Raw genomic sequence first — 16,132 nt, forward strand, 5'->3', positions numbered from 1 at the left:
CTGTAATGGGTGCCCACATCTCCCAGCCTGCACCCTCATTCCCACAGGTTGATCCTATAAAACCTTCAGGGCCAGGCTGAAGGCAGCCCTGCGTTGGTGGGTGCTTTCTCACAGGTCTGCTCTATATGCTGAGTTTGATTTCCCCAGCTGTAATTTAGACACTGGTGTCACTCATCAGAAATACAGAGTGAAAATTAAAGCCCGCTTCAGAAACGGAAAACAAAAAATTGTTTTCATGGCATTTTATTTTCCCCCCTCTGGAATAACTCTGGTGAATCTTGCATCTGGTTTCAAGCATTTCCCTCCCGGCTTTAAATTTCCAAGATCTTTAAATATTCATTTACAAAACAAAATTAGAATATTGCGGGTTTGCAATACCAGGAAAACCCACAGCATAATTCCATCAGGCCTCTGAGATAACACCAAAACCCTGAAAAACCCCATGGGACCAATGGCACCAATGAGGTGGTTCAGCCTGCTTTGTCCTTGTACTACAAAAATGGTAGTTTTGTTTGCATAGAAAGCACCCCCAAAAAATGCACGTGAATAAAGATCAGAGTTGCTTTTTTAGAAAATAAAAGACATCTTCCAAATCACTGCTCTGCCAGTGCCAGACCCCTCAGCTCACTCTGCTTTCTTGGGTGGGGAGCTGCCCTAAGTCCTCCACTCACCTGGTGCTGGGGTCTGCCCCGTTCTCCCCCAGCCCTGTAACACAACCTGGAGGAAATCTGTTCCATAAATAATCCTGTTTGGCTTTGTGACGCCTGCCAGGGGTACTGCTTGTTCCCCCTCGCCCTCCAGCTGGCCACACATGTCCTGCCCCAGCCCTGAGCCCAGCTCCTGAAGGACAGGGAGCCTCGGGGAAAGTCTGGGAGCAGGGAGCAAAGCCAAGGCACCTGCTCCCGAGCACCTCGTGTGAGGTGAGAGCAGCCTTCCTGAAACAGAGAGAGAGAGAAAAAAAATTATTAAAATAAAGCAGGGGATATTTTTATTCATCCTTGTCTTCTGCTAAAAATAACCAGCGTTAATCTGCCTGGAGAGCGTGGGGAGCAGAGGAGTCCCTGCACCTTGGCTGAGCCGTGAGGAGCCACATCAGTGAATCTCTCGAGAGTGGAGGAAGTGGCTTTTCTCTTTTCTCTCCGTTTCCTTTCGTGTGTGGCAGCACAAACCCGTGGTCCTGGGGGCAGGGATCCTCCCGGGGGCAGGAATCCTTCCCGGGGCATCAAACCCACCCTTCCCCCCAGAACCCAGCCCACCATTGCCCATTTTGGGGATCAAAGCAGCTTTTTTGGAGCCTGGCTTTGCCCACCCTCACCCCATGGCGTGTGCACCCCTCGGGGGCCCCGTTTGCCGCTGGCAGCGGCGGGGGCAGCGTGGCAGGAGCGGGGCCGTGGTCGTGGGAAGCTCTGTGTTTACGGGAGGTGCAGCCAGGGCTTGCACAACAGGCGGCAGAGAACAGCAGAGCAGCAGAACAGCAGAGCAGCAGAACAGCAGAACAGCAGAACACCGTGTCCTTGCCACCGGCTGTAGGTGCAGCTCCCGGCAGGAACGGACGGACGTGGGGACGTGGGGACGTGGGGACATGGGGCAGCAGGGCAAGAGCACCTCCTTGGCATGAGGACTGTGGAGCCTGCGGATCCCTAGAGCAGCTGGGGAGGCGCTTTCTGTATGAAATGGGACATTTCCCCTCATTCCCCCCAGATGTCCCTGAGGAAAGGCCGGAGGGGGATGCTGGCTGTGAAACGATCGGCCAGACCCAGCCTGGGGCAACCCCTCTCATCCCTCCCGAGCCTCCCCCTCTCTGGGTGGATTCATGGCTCCCAACACGACTTTTTAACAGCCCAGGGGCCAACACATCCCCCTGGCACATGGGGACCCCCAGAGAAGTCCCTGCTCTGTCACAGGCCTTGTCCTGCCCTACCCTGCCGGGTCTTTCCAGGTGCATCTCCAGCCCATAAATTACCAGGTTGTGGCCCAAATCCTGGCCCTTGTTGCAAAAAGCCCCCAAGCCAGCAGACAGGGGCACCTCCTTCCAGAGGCTTCCCTGACCCCAGATCCATCCCTGAGCTCCCATCTTCCTCACGGCGCTTCCTCCCAGACACCGGGACAGCTTTCACCAGACGAAAAGACACAAATATTCCCCCAGATTATTTTCCTTCTGAGGAAAAGGGAAAAATCGCTGCCTTCCCCGGCTGGCAATGAGCAGCAGAGAGGCGGACAGAGCGCAGGGCTCCCCCAGCCCTGCCGGAGATGCAGCCCCACACGAGCAAGGGCAGGATGCAGCAGCGGGGCCGGAGCAGGGAGGATAAATAAAGTCCGGCTTTGCCTTCCTGGCTCGTGGCCACTTCTAACACAAAGTACATTCCGGTCTGGACGTAACGAACTGTACCAGCCTCCGCCGGGGAGGGCTGGGGGTGCCTGGGGCTGCCCGGGCGGGGTTCGAGCTGCCGCCTCTGCCCGGGGCTGGGCGCAGGGCTGACCGGGGGGATCGATCCTCCGCAGGACCCTCGGCTGTGCCCTGCCACGGAGATGCTCCTGCCAGACGGATCCGAGACCCAGGAACTGCCGGAGATCGCCCGCAGGTGCCCCAATGCTTGCGGAGAGCCGCGGGTTGGGGGCACGGAGCGGACCGGGGCCAGCGCCCCCCGGAGCCCCTCCGGCAGCTCCCGGGGGCTTCGGAGCCGGTCTCAGCCTCTCCGCGCCGGGAGCCGCAGCCCGGGAGGCCGGAGCGGGCCGTGCCCCTGCCGGGAGCTGCACCGGGCGGGCGCCGTGCCAGGCGCCCGGCGTGGGGACGCGATGTACCGGGAGCGCCGGGAACAGCCTGACTCAGCGCCGGGCCGGCGGGGGGGCACCCGGCCAGCGCCACCCGGGGCCCGCCGGGCGGCTGGGCCCGGCCCGCTCGGGGCTCCTGCTTGGGGGGGTCTGGTGTGGCCCCCAGCACCACCCCCCGGCAACCCCCATAACCCCCCCAGCATCCCCCCAGCACCTCCCAGGACCCCCCCCCCCGTCATCCCTTTCAATATTCCCCCTAATATCCCCCCAGTACCTCCACCCCCCCCCCCCCCCCCCCGGGCCCCCTCTTTCCCCCCGATATCCCTGCCAATATCCCCCCCTACCCCCCCGGCCTCAACCCCTGCATCCCCCCCCAATATCCCTCACAGCATCCCCCCAGCATCTCTCAGGACCCTCCTCCAATCATTCCTTTCAATATCCTCCCCCAGTATCCTCCCCTGCTCCCCCCATGTCCCCCCAATATCCCCAGGACCCTCTCTCCAATCATCCCTTTCAATATCCCCCCTAATATCCCTCCCCAGTATCCCCTCCCCACCATCACCCCAATACCCTTTTAGCACCCCCCAAGAGTGAATCCCCATCAATGTCATGGAGGTATCCCCCAAAATCCTCCGTCCTCACCCTCGGTCTGCTCCCCCAGCCCAGCTCGTCAGCATTTCAGGGAATTTAATGCTAAAAACACCCATTGAGGGGGAGCCCAGCTGCAGGGAGAACTTCCCCCAAGCTGGCTGCTGCAGAGCACCCACCTCGAGCTCTGCCCAGCCCAACATCCCCTCCTTACACCTCCCTGGAGTGCTCTGCTTCCAGCAGCACAAATTATTCAGGATAAGGGGTTTTTCCATTTGTGCCCTGGTGGACAGCAGCATCAGGGGGGTTGTGGAGGTGTGTGGGTGCCTGGATGTCCTCCCAGGGCCATTTTCTGCATCCCCATGTCCCACTTGTAACCTCCACTACTGCTCTGAGCTGGGCAGTCCACAGCCCTCAGCAGCTCTGGGGGGAACAGCCTCAAGAGACCCCAACTGCAGCCCCAAGGGCAGCCCTGAGGATGGAGGAAAGGCTGAGATCCTCATGCCCGGTTTGGGAGCCCCTGGGGCTGATGTTTGCCTAGGATAGGTCCCTGTCCTTCAGTCTAATCCTTCCCCTCTTCCAGCTTCAGGGGAAAAAAATCGGAGTAGGAAAACAGGAGCACATCTGACATTGTTCCCCCTGTCACAGGCAAAGGCAAAGCCAAAGCAGCCGTGAAAAATCATCAACAATTGGTTTTGGCAAGAAGAGGCAAACCAGAGCTTTCCATGAATTTATTTTTTTTTTCTTTTTGCTAGAAAGGTTGCTTTTCTTCCAGAGAGAGCTTGAAGGATGGCTTCTCGCCAGCATCATCCCAAAGCCATCTCCCTGGGACAGCAAAAACCTGGCCCAGATTTAGGAAAACTCTCAGTGACAGGATCAGGCCCCCCCATCCCTGGGGTCTGCAGTTGGGGTCTGCACCCCACTGTGCCCCACGACCTGGAGCTGCCAGGGAGGTTTTGCTGCTGCAGGCACAGCTTGAGGTGTCCCAGGCCAGCAGAGGGTGGTGGGGGCACGCTGGGGCATCTCCCCGAGGGTTTGGGATTCCCCAAATCCCTGGTGCTGGCTAGGGGTGTCCCACACCCTGCAGGGATGTGTTTCATCCCTCTGGGTCCTGCTGTGGCCAAGGGACACCCTGAGAGGGGCTGCTGCCCTCCCGGGCTGCCCCAGCCACGTCCTGAGCACCACTTGGGGTTAAGGTTTATGGGGGGAGCAAACCCAGGGCCAAGAGCAGGCAGGGAGCCCCAGGTGCCTCTGTGCACCCCCAAACACCTCTGTGCACCCCAGCTGGCTCTGGGCAGCCCCTCAGGCACAAACAGCCCTGAAATGTCCCAAAGCCCCCCCTGTGCCCCCCAACCCACAGCCCAGGAGTGCCCCTGACCCTGCTGCAGGATCAGGCCCCTCCTCACTCCAGGCTGCAGCAAACTGGGGCAGCAAACTGTCCCCAAACTGTGCCTGGGGACACGGAATTAATCAGGCTGTGCCTGGGGTCTTTCCCCACTGGAACCACTGTCCTAGGCTGGAGCTGCAGGGCTGCTGCCTGTCCCTTCCACCGTGGGGGCCAGGGGCACCTCAGGCCCCCCAAAAACCCCACATTTCCCCCTCCCAGGGCTGGGGCTGGCAGCCCCTGTGCCCCCAGGGTACAGAGGGTTGCAGGAGCAAACACACAGACACACAGACAGACAGACAGACACACACACAGAGGTTTTCCTTGGAGTGTTTTGCAAGGCTGGCAGTGGGGGGACTTTTCTGGGGGTGTCTGCAAAGCTGGGCCCTGGGTGGGCACCCCACTGGAGCTGCAGCAAGCTGGGGGTGCAGGGATACCCCGCAGTGGGTAGAGAAGGAGTTTCAGCGCATCCGTGCAGAAATTAAGAAGAAATCAAGAAAGAGAAAAAGGAGAGGAAAAGGCGCTGTCTGGGGGTGAATAAAAGGGTTAAAGCAGCGCAGAGGAGGAGAGGTGAAGGCCGAGGGCTGGCGGAAAGGGGGGAGAGGCGGGGAGAGGTTGGGGCGCGGGAGCCGGGCTGGGTGAGAACATCCTGTACCCTCGGGCAGGGCGGGTGAGGGGGCACCGCGGCGGGGGCAGTGCCACAACATCCCTGGGAAATGGGGCACCCTCGGCTGACCCGGAGGGGACGGGCTGGGACAGGGGGGACAATCCTGCTGCTGGGGTGAGCCTGGGGCGGGGATCTTGCGCTGCCCTTCAGTCTCATTTTCCCCGCTGCTTTTTACCCTGTGCAGGGCAGGGGAGGAGGAAGGGGCACCCCAATGCTTGTGCCCCTCCTTGCCCCATCTCCCCACAGGGACCCTGGCTGCAGCAGAGCCCTCCTGCTCAAGGATGCCCCGCTCACCCTGGGTCTGTCCCCAGGGCTGCCAGCACCCCACACGCACCAGGGGCCCCTTCCTGTGTTTGTTAAGACGCCGTGAGTCAGGCAGCGTCTGGTTTTCGGTTTAAGCCAATATTTACCAGCCCAGAGCTGCCAAAACAAAGCTGCGGCTTCACCAGTAAATATAGGGCTGAGATGGGGCGGGGGGAGGAGGGAGGGAGGGGGATTTATGCGACCCCACCTCAGCACAGCCCCCTCCCTTCCCACCTCTCTGGTGCCCCCATCGTCCTTCTGCCAGCATGGGGACACCACAAAAACCGGGACACCACAAAAACCCCATCAAGCAGCCCAGAGTTTGGCCCTGCCTGCCCCACCCCAAACATCACTGCCCCCCTTGCCCCCCACTGCAGGAGTCGAGGGGTGGCAGAGCTCGGGGGGCATTTCAGGGACCCCCAGGGCTGCGCTGCCCTGGGCCGGGGTCCCTGCGGGGCCGGGGTCCCTGCGGGGCCGTGGGCACGGTGCCGCTGCCCTCTGCCGGTCCCGGGCGTTGCTCACTCCCACCCTGCCCCGGCAGGAGCACAGAGTCCGGCCGGGCTTTGGGGCAGGCAGGGCTCCCCGGGTCCCCGTGCGTGTCCCAGCCTCTCCGGCTGCTCCCGGTGCTGTGGAACAGCGTGGGGACCCCGCAGAGAGGGGGATCCAGGGAGAGACCCCCTGTCCTGCGTCCCTTGGGCTGCCTGGCTGCTGCAGGACAGCGGCTGCTGTCCCCATCCCTGTCCCCAGCCGCCCCTTAGCCCACAGCTCATCCTGCACCACTGAGGACATTGATCTGGTGGCCTCCTGCCAGGACCACCGCGACAACGAGAGCAAGACCCCTCCAGATTTTAACCACCTGCCACGCGTTTAAAACTAAAACCCAGCTCAGAATTTTCTCCTCTTGCAGCCCCTCTGAGCCAGACTGGTCCCCATATTGCCCCCCATGTTCCCCTTCAACAATGGGGACTCCCCCAAGCTGCGCCACCCTCCCAGACGTGTCCCTGGTGTTTCTGCAGCTGCAGATCCTCAAGCTGCCAGTCACCCTTGTCCTTGAAAATAAAGTTTCCTGCAGCACCTCTGCAGCTGGCAGGGGTTGCCCCCAGCCTTTGTGGCCTCCCCAGCTGGGGCAGAGCCCTCGGGGCAGTGGCACTGTGGGTGCCTGGTTCTTGTGATCCCCAGGGACAGAAAAACATGGGGTGAATGAAGTCTGCACTGGAGGAGCCAAGAACACCCCCTCTGATGATCCCCTCCTCTCCTGCTGCTTCCACAGCTCTGCCAGACAGCTGCCTCCTCTTCCTCACCCTGCTGTGTGCTACAGCAGGAAATAAACTGAGGCCAGCACACCCCAAGCAGCTCCCTCAGATCCTGGGGCTGCTGCATCTTCCCCTTCCCTGCATCTCCTTTTTAAAACTCACCTGGAGCAGAGCTCAGCCCATGGCTTGCTGCTGGCCCAGCCCAGATTGTTGCATGATTGCACACACAGGTAAAGCCATCACGTCCTGGTGGTTTCTTCAGGGACTGTCTGGCCCTGCTCTCCCCATCCTGGGCCAGGTTTGGTGAACCTTCACACCAGGTTTTAGTGAAAACTACACCTTGCAGCTCGGCAGAAGCTGGTCTTTATTCAAATTCTCCCACAGCTAGACCCAGGAGAGGGGGAAAGGCAGGGGCAGCACAGAGGGGCACAGGGGGGCTCTTTCTTCACCGCCTGCTGGACTCCTGGGGGTCCTTGCAGACCCCAAAGTTTTTGTTGATGATGGAGCCCACGATGGTTTTATTGGCCTCACAGGTCAAGCCGCTCTCGCAGGGACACTTGTAGTAGACCCCATAGATGCTCTGCAGGGAACAAGGGCTCAGTGCAGTGTGGGGGGGACGTGCCCCATGCCTGCCCAGCGCTGGGAGCAGGGAGCACCTACCTTTGGGGAGCACTCCTGGGTCTCAGCCGCCTTTGGGGCACAGCGGGCCAGGCTGAGGCCGTCGGTTCGGTGGCAGCAGCCGCTCTTGCACTGGGCACTCTGCAGGCACAGCTCCCCCGTGTCCTGCAGCACAAGGCAGGGCCTGAGCACCAGATCCCTCTTTGCTCCCCTTTAATCTCACCCTGTCTGTGAGCCCGGGGGTTTGGGTGGGTGATGAACACCAGCTCTGCCTGTTGGCTGATGCTCAGCACCACTGCCCCCACGCCCCACTCTGCAGCATTTCCTGAGTCTGGCCCAAAATACCTCTCACCTCAAAGTGGTTTTTTGCTGGACTCACAGGAGGGCTGAGACACCACAGTGTCGCAGACATCTTTTATGGAAAATCCTTTCCTTAGGATTTTTCCTCCTGAGAAGCTGAGAGGCCTCAGGAACAAAATGTAACCAATGGTTATCTGCTGCTGTGGAATGCAACAGGTGCATCTGGGATTGGGCTCATGTGGTTGTTTCTAATTAATGGCCAATCACAGTCTGGCTGGCTCGGTCAGAGAGTCCGAGACACAAGCCTTTATCTTTCTTTCTTATTCTATTCTTAGCCAGCCTTCTGATGAAATCCGTTCTTCTATTCTTTTAGTATAGTTTTAATATAATACATATCATAAAATAATAAATCAAGCCTTCTGAAACATGGAGTCAGATTCTCATCTCTTCCCTCAACCTAAGACCCCTGTGAACACGGTCACACCACAGGGAAAGCATTTCCCCTCCCCAGGCCCTGTGACCCATCCAGGCTGGGGGTCCTGGCTGGCTCAAGCAGCTGAGAGTTTGTCTGCTCCCCTTTCTGTGTTCCCTATCCCTTTACAGAGCTGATTTCGCAGGCTCCAAGCTCCCTCACAACACCAGAAAACCCCACAGACACCTCCAACCCTCCGTGCGTGTCCCTTGCAGCAGTGGGACCCTCCTGCCAAGCACAGGGCTGGTGTCCCCTTACCAGGTTGAAGATGAGCCCTCGCTCCTGCTGTGCCAGCAGGGCTGGGGCCAGGAGCAGCAGGGCCAGGAGCAGGCAGGCAGGCAGCACCTTGGCCATGGTGGGCTCGGTGTGGCTCTGCCATGGCGCCAGCAGGTGTTTTATAGCCAGCCACAATCTCCATCAGCTGATGTGGCTGCTCCTATCACACCTCAGCTCGTGGCATTGGGACACTGCTGCACTGGGCCCAGCCATGCCAGGGCAGCCAGGTCCTGTCCCCAGGTGACTGTCCCCAGGTGACTGTCCCCAACCTGCCCTTTAGCAGCTCCTTTGGCCAAAGGGAACACAAAATAATGGCACTCGTGTGTGGTGTTACATTTTAGTTCAATGGTTTGCTCTGCCTCACCCCCCCAAAATGCACGGTTTATTCCAAGCCTGTGACCCTCCCCTGCAGTGTCAGGTATCTGTAATCCCATTGACCCCAGTCTTGCTCCACACCCACTTTGAATCTCCCTGTTAAGCTGTGGGAGGCAGACCAGGCTCTCTCTTGGCCCCTTCCCCCCCCAGGCTCTCCCTCTCTCCCCCTTCTCCCTCAGGAACCATGCTGCTCCCAGGGGTGGGATAATATATATTATATATATGTTATATATAATAATTAACACCCTCACCTAATCAGCACCCTCAGGAGCCCTAGGCAGTCTCCTTGCCTGCCTGCTGCCACCAGTGAAAATACAGCTTAGGGCGCCCTAATGGACAGCTTCCATTAGGGCCCCCTTCCACTTCTGTGCTTCCTCTTCCTCCTCTGCTTCCCCGTGGAGCTGCAGCTCTCTGGGGTGCCCTCCTTGCTGGCTGCTGCTGATGTCTCCTGGCCAAAGTGAGGGCTGGCTGCCACAGCAGGAGCTCTGCTCCATGGGAAAGCCACCAGATCCTCCATCTCTCAAATGGAACCAAGGGCACCAAGAAACCTGCTGGAGAAAGTTCATGTAGTGCAGGAAAGCAGAGGCCCCTGCAAGGATCCAGAGCCCAGCAAGGTCCCCAGCCCAAGGGCCAGCACTTCTCCTGCCCTGCCAAATATTTGCTGTGTTTCAGTGCTGGGGGGGATGGGGCTGATGAAAGGCAAACAGCCCTGAGAATGGCACAGATTTTCATGCCCACAGTGGCTTGGACTTGATTAATGGCCACATAGCCCTGGGCTTTGACAGCCACAGGGGTGATGCTGAGGCTGGCACTGGCTGCAGGGTGACCATCACACTGTCCCGTGGCACCCATGGCCTGTGATGTGTCCCAAATTCTGTGTCCCCTTGGCTGCGACCCCCTGCCCTTCCAGCCCCTGTCACCAGGGGCCTCCTACACTGGTCGGGAGCCCAAGGGCTGCTGCATCAGTCCCTGGCACATTGTGGGGGTCACGACACATCCCAGGGCGTGTGGCACATCCTGGGGCACACCCAGGGGTGTGGGGGGCAGCCCAGGCACTTCCTGGGTGTGCAGGGCACGGCCCAGGGCGTTACTGGGGGCACAGGGGGGGACAGAGTGCAGCCCTAAGGGCACTGCAGGGCACAGGGGGGGACACAGAGTGCAGCCCTGAGAGCATTGCAGGGTACAGGGGGACACAGAGTGCAGCCCTAAGGGCACTGCAGGGCACAGGGGGGACACAGAGTGCAGCCCTGAGGGCATTGCAGGGTACAGGGGGACAGAGAGTGCAGCCCTGAGGGCACTGCAGGGCACAGCCCAGCGGCACAGGGTGCACCCCAGGACAGACCTTGGGGTGCACGCTGGCGATATTTGGGTTACCCCGGGGTGCATCTTAGGGCACACGGAGGAGGCGAAGGGCGCATCCCGAGGGAGCATCCCAGGCACGCAGGGCGCATCCTCGCTCAGGAGCATCCCGGGAGCGCGTCCCGAAAGGCCCCGCCCGCCCCCTCCGGCTGCGGCAGCGGGGTCGCTCCGGCTCCTCCCGAGTCCCCCCCGGCTCACCGGGGGTGGGAGGAGGTCTCGCCACCGCCCCCCGGGGCGGTCCCGCCGCTGCTGCCGGGCGGGGCCGGAGCGGGAGCCCCGGGGTCGGAGCGGGACCGGGAGCGGGGCCGGAGCGGGACCGGGAGCCCCGGGGTCGGAGCGGGAGCCCCGGGGCCGGTGCCGGTGCCGCTCCCCAGCCATGACCAAGCTGCTGCCGGCGCAGGAGGCGGCCCGGATCTACCACACCAATTATGTGCGGAACGCGCGGGCCATGGGAGTGCTCTGGGCCCTCTTCACGCTCTGCTTCTCCATCCTGATGGTGGTGACCTTCATCCAGCCCTACTGGATCGGCGACAGCATCGACACGCCGCAGGCCGGCTACTTCGGCCTCTTCTCCTACTGCATCGGCAACGCGCTCACCGGTGAGCTCATCTGCAAGGGCAGCCCCCTGGACTTCGGCACCATCCCCTCCAGTGCCTTCAAAACTGCCATGTTCTTCGTAGGCATCTCCACCTTCCTCATCATCGGCACCATCCTCTGCTTCAGCCTCTTCTTCTTCTGCAACGCGGCCACCGTGTACAAAGTCTGTGCCTGGATGCAGCTGGCAGCGGGTGAGCGGGGCTGGGGGAGGCACGGGGGGGCTCCCGGGGCCGCCCCTTTTCCCTTTCCGCCCCCGACTCTGCTGGGGATGGGGGTTTGGCTTGTTAAGAGACCCCAGGGTCACCTCCATGCCATGTGTTCCCCCTGCCTGGTTAACAGTGGGGAGTTTTTAGTAAAAAACTCCTTCCAGAGCAGCCGAGGCGCAGCAGACGCGCCGCATGTCTGGTGATGCTTCCCCAGGTGCTGCTGCCAAACCTTGTGGCTCCAAACCTTGTGGCCCCAAACCTTGTGGCCCCAAACACTGTGGCTGCCAAACCTTGTGGCCCCAAACCTTGTGGCTGCCAAAACTTGCCCGGAGCAGCTTCTCCCATCGCCACCGCTCCTGCTCAGCCGCAGGGAGGCTTCAGAGGATCAGTTTGAGAGCACCAAAAAAGCCCCCCCAGGGCACAGAGCGCTCTCCTGTGTTTGGGATCCTGCAGGAACGGAGCGGGCACACAGCGCTGACGTTTTCTGGCTCATTGTACAAATTCCCTGAGCTCGGGGAATAATGCACGAGCAAGATGGAACACGAGGAGGGGCTGGCTGATTGATTTGGCACCATCACTGGCATTTTCTCCCTTTGCTGCTCATCCCCGCGGCTCTCAAGCCTTCCCCATCTCCCCCCAGGGCACCTGAGACACCTGTAACCCAACTCCTGGCTCAGCTGGAACCCGAGCCAGGGCTCTGGTGCTGCTGAATGATTGATGTGAGCCGGGGCCACCCGTGGGAGGGGGCAGCGGGGTTCCTTCAGTTCCCAGCTAAAGAATCGAGCTCAAGCAAAGATTTAGATAAGAAGCTTGGGGCAGCTCAGCCTCCTGGGGAGCGGCAGCAGAGAGAGGCTTTGCTGTGGCAGTCGGGGTTTTTCCATTTTTTGTTCTTGTTCTGAATGGGGGGAGAGAAAATTGTCCCAGGCAGTTCTGCCAGATGGACAGGTACTGCTGCATTTTAGGAATTATTTTACAAAGTGGGCGGGCTAAGAGGGGATCAATATCCTGGCCTTTGCTCTGAACCAGGGCACAATTTCACAGAAATTATTTCTTTCCCACTTCCCCCATTTCTCTGTTAGTTACAGGGAAGATTTATTCTGTGTGCAGTTATCCAACTGCTTTTCCATGAAGAGAAATCCTCTCTGCAGGTAAGGAAGCTGCCTGCTCACCTTGCTGCTGGCTTGTCCCCAAGCCAAGGGAAAAGAAAACATGGCAAAGGACAAACATGGCAAAACTTGGCAAAGGACAAGGCCAGTGCCCCAGAAGGGGGTTCTGGTTTCTGAGCACCTGGTGGCAGAGAAGGAGCACAGGTGTGGGACAAAGAGCATTTGAGAAGGCTGCAGATGCCCATGAGGGGCAGGGACAAACATCTGCTTGTCCACCATGGGCTGGTTTCTTGTGTGACAGGAGTCAGGGACTGCCCCACATCTGCAGCAGTTACTTCCAACATGAGAGTGGAGCATGTGAAGGGCTTTTGTTAATCATGTCCCAAAACCTTGCATATGAACTCACCCCAAGCCTGGTCATTGTTCTTGTCCAGTAAATAAAATTTCTCTGAGTGGGGGAAAAAGGCACTTCTGAGATTCTGGGGCATGAGCTGCCCTTCATCAACCTGCTGGCACAGCTGCTGTGCAAAGGTGAGGTGAGGTGCTAAGGGACCCGTGCCCAGGCTGGAGCAGCTCCCAAGGTTTTGTGTGAGCTCTGAGCAGGAGCTGCTGCTGGAACCACCACAGCTGAACAAGCAGAATTATCTGCCCACAAAGCTGCTGCTGACAGCAGCTCCACCTCAGCAAACCCTGAGCTGGAATAGGCTGCAAGGTGCTAGGCCAGGGTTTGCACTCACTCAGACTAAATCCATTCCAGTTCTGTTTGGAGATATTTCCTTGGAGTGCCACGGGCAGGGCCCTGTGCAGAGGGAGCAGAGATGTTGCCTGGGCAACGCTGGGGCAGGAGATGCTGATGCTGCTCGTCCTTGGCTCGGGGAAGGCAGCACAGCAGATCCTGCTCCTCCCTGCCTGTGCAGCTCAGCACAGCCCACGGGGATGAGCAACCCCAGCGCCTTCAAGGGACAGGGCTGTAGCCCCTGATGTGTTTGCAGCATGATGTTTGCTCCTCCAGCTGCTCTCTCCACTTCAGTGCTGGTGCCTGGAAAATAGAATGCATTTTTCCAATTGGGGTGAGTATAAAAGCAAACCTTTAGTTGAAAGCTTTCAGGTGAACAACATGGTGAAAAGTACATGTGATATAGCAATTCTACAATTTTTATAAGGTTAAGAGATCAGTGCACTTATCATCCACTGTCCAGTCAAAAGGTTAGTTGGTTAGGGAATAATTCCCTGACCCTCTGGAAGCAGTCCAGGGGTTTCTTTTGCTCCACTTTTGTTATGTCTGGTCCAGATCCTGGTTGGAAAAGAGAACGTTCTTGAAGTTAGTTCTCTTCTTGGAATAAGACTAAACAACATTTAGGAATGTGTTTATAAGGTTAGCTTACTATTCCTAAAGGTAGGGAAGAAAGAAAAAATACTAGAACCTACAGCAATCCACAAAGCTACAAATTTATGTAAAACATAAAAGGCTAAAAATCTCAGGCATCATCATCATCAGCTCAGGAGCTGAGTGTGCCCCTGTCCCTGCAGCTACAGGGCTGATGATTGGCTGCCTGATCTACCCCGATGGCTGGGACTCCACCGAGGTGAGGAGAATGTGCGGGGACAAAACCGACAAATACACGCTGGGCGCCTGCACCGTGCGCTGGGCCTACATCCTGTGCATCATCGGCATCCTGGACGCCCTCATCCTCTCCTTCCTGGCCTTCGTGCTGGGCAACCGGCAGGACAACCTCCTCCCCTCGGATTTCAAAGTGGAGGACAAAGGTGGGTGTGGTGGGATTGCCCCTGCAGGCTCCTGAACAGCGATTCAAGGGTGGTGCCTTGAGAGGCTGCCTGGAACAGAGGCAGACAGAGTTAAAGGAATAAAGTAGGAATTTTAATAAATATTTATTAAAATAATGTTTTAATTATATTATTATAGTATTGATTATAATTATTATTCATTACAATTATTAATAAATATTTATTAAAATAATATTTTAATTATATTATTAATTATATTATTGATTATAATTATTATTGATTATAATTATTAATAAATATGTATTAAAATAATATTTTAATTATATTATTGATTATAGTATTGATTATAATTATTATTGAATATAATTATTAATAAATATTTATTAAAATAATATTTTAATTATATTACTAATTATAGTATTGATTATAATTATTATTGAATATAATTATTATTGAATATAATTATTATTGAATACAATTATTATCGAATATAATTATTATCAAATATAATTATTATTTAATATAACTCTTTAATTCTATTATATTATCAGTATTATTTATTAAAATAATATTTTAATAAAAGGAAATTTAATAAATACTAAAAGGCCTTCAAAGGATGTACCTTGGGCAGTACAAGAGCCTGGCTGTGGCTCCACCCAAAATGGACCCTGAGTCACGAGTTTTCACACTTTTATAAGTTTTGGTCCATTTCCATGCTGGGGTTCATTGTCCAATTCCAGCTCCAGGTTCTGCAGTTCCATCCTTCTCCATTCCCTGTTGTTTGCACTTTTTGGGCTGAAGCTGCGGGAGTGTCCTTGGCTTGGGGCTGGAAAAGGATTGTTCTGTGTGACTGAGCTGTGAGGAGAACCTGCTAATGCTTTATGTGAAGTCCAGAGTTAAATACCAATACAGTACAGAGTCTGGAAAAGATGAAAGCTCAGCCTTAAGGCATCAAGGTCATTGCTGCTGCTTGAGTGGATGATGGGTGCCTCCATCCCTGCCACAGTCACACACTGCTCTGTAGGCAGGGAGAGCCAGCAGCAGAAAACTGATGGAGAACAAGGCAGGAGCCCAAATTCACCCAGATTACATTTCCCAGGCCTCTGGGACTTTCTTCTCATTTTAAACATCTTCCTTTTTGAAAACAAACCTGCAAAACAGATTCATCCTTTCAGTTTTACACACTAACTCTACACTTCTCTTTTTGTTTTACAGAAGAGGGAAATGACTGACAGAGCTGATCACCATGTAAGTGGTAACCCACACAGATTTTTAATATTCCCAGCATCCACAATGTCACTGGTGAATTCTGATTACCAAAGCATTGACAGCTGATTTTGGTGCTGGAGTCACATTGGTTTTATTTGTGGTTAAAGAAGAAATTGTCTTTGCTTTGCCTCCCAAAACTGGGAAAGCACAAACACTTGCCATGTACAAAAAAAAAAAAAAAAAAAAGCATAAAATTTGAAGTCAAACTACATTTCCCAACAGCTGCCTTACTCTTTCTGTTCCCAGGGACATCCAGAGCTCTTCTTCCATCAGCCCTTTTCTTTCAAGTGACTCTTCTAGGAAGCTTAAACTTACCAAATTCTGTGGATTTTCTACAGCTGTTTTCTTCACCCATGGGGCTGCTCTTGGCTCACAGCTCTTGTGGAGCTTATTTGGTGGAAAGAGCCCAAAATGGACATAAGAGTTCAAGAGGGACAAGAGGGCAAGGATGGCAATTTGCTGCTTTTTGGGAGGTTTTTACACCTTCTTTCAAGGAAATTACTTATTAATTAAAAAAAAAAGAAAAAAACCACCAAAATATCAGTGTTTTGGGATTTGTGCTTTTCTCCTGAGGGCAGAGGAAACCCTCTGTATTTGATAATGGAAAAATTCCAGCAGAGTTGTCTTATTTTTTACTCTTCTCCCCTTTTTAAAATGGATCACAACACCAGCAACAAAATCTCATTCTGGAAATCAAAGCTGAATGTTCACTAGTGAAAATTCCATCCTCTGACTCAGAACAGAATTACAAGGGGAATGTATGAAGACTAGGGCTCAGTAATTAAATAATCTGTTTATTGCAGGGCTTTCACAAAGGAAAAAAAAAAAAGAAGACAAAGCA

The 16,132-nt window shown here is 55.8% G+C and overlaps 2 protein-coding genes and 1 long non-coding RNA gene across 4 annotated transcripts; 1 reads left to right on the plus strand and 2 right to left on the minus strand.

Moving 5' to 3' along the window:
• Window positions 1–227: 227 nt before the first annotated feature.
• LOC139601180 (uncharacterized) lies at window positions 228–2,730 on the minus strand. The gene is made up of 2 exons (XR_011682825.1): window positions 1,316–2,730; window positions 228–935 (listed from the first exon to the last, which is right to left on the minus strand). It is a non-coding gene; the product is annotated as an uncharacterized lncRNA (long non-coding RNA).
• Window positions 2,731–7,334: 4,604 nt separating this feature from the next.
• CLPS (colipase) lies at window positions 7,335–8,815 on the minus strand. The gene is made up of 3 exons (XM_071450349.1): window positions 8,616–8,815; window positions 7,628–7,750; window positions 7,335–7,547 (listed from the first exon to the last, which is right to left on the minus strand). Exons 1-3 carry the CDS (start codon window positions 8,709–8,711, stop codon window positions 7,413–7,415), a joined length of 354 nt encoding a protein of 117 aa, XP_071306450.1. The 5' UTR covers window positions 8,712–8,815; the 3' UTR covers window positions 7,335–7,412.
• Window positions 8,816–10,472: 1,657 nt separating this feature from the next.
• Window positions 10,473–16,129, plus strand: LHFPL5 (LHFPL tetraspan subfamily member 5). 2 transcript variants are annotated; one of them, XM_071450348.1, is made up of 5 exons: window positions 10,473–10,966; window positions 11,048–11,155; window positions 13,807–14,043; window positions 15,238–15,270; window positions 15,538–16,129. In XM_071450348.1, the coding sequence occupies exons 1-4, from the start codon at window positions 10,744–10,746 to the stop codon at window positions 15,252–15,254; spliced, it is 585 nt and encodes a 194-aa protein (XP_071306449.1). In that variant the 5' UTR covers window positions 10,473–10,743; the 3' UTR covers window positions 15,255–15,270; window positions 15,538–16,129. The 2 variants fall into 2 exon arrangements, with proteins under 2 accessions (XP_071306449.1, XP_071306448.1); XM_071450347.1 differs by having other exon boundaries at window positions 10,473–11,155.
• The last annotated feature ends 3 nt before the right edge of the window (window positions 16,130–16,132 follow it).

This window comes from Agelaius tricolor, unplaced genomic scaffold (genome assembly GCF_023055355.1).
Source record: "Agelaius tricolor isolate 1412-34295 unplaced genomic scaffold, bAgeTri1.0.p SCAF_30, whole genome shotgun sequence".
Lineage (NCBI taxonomy): Eukaryota > Metazoa > Chordata > Aves > Passeriformes > Icteridae > Agelaius > Agelaius tricolor.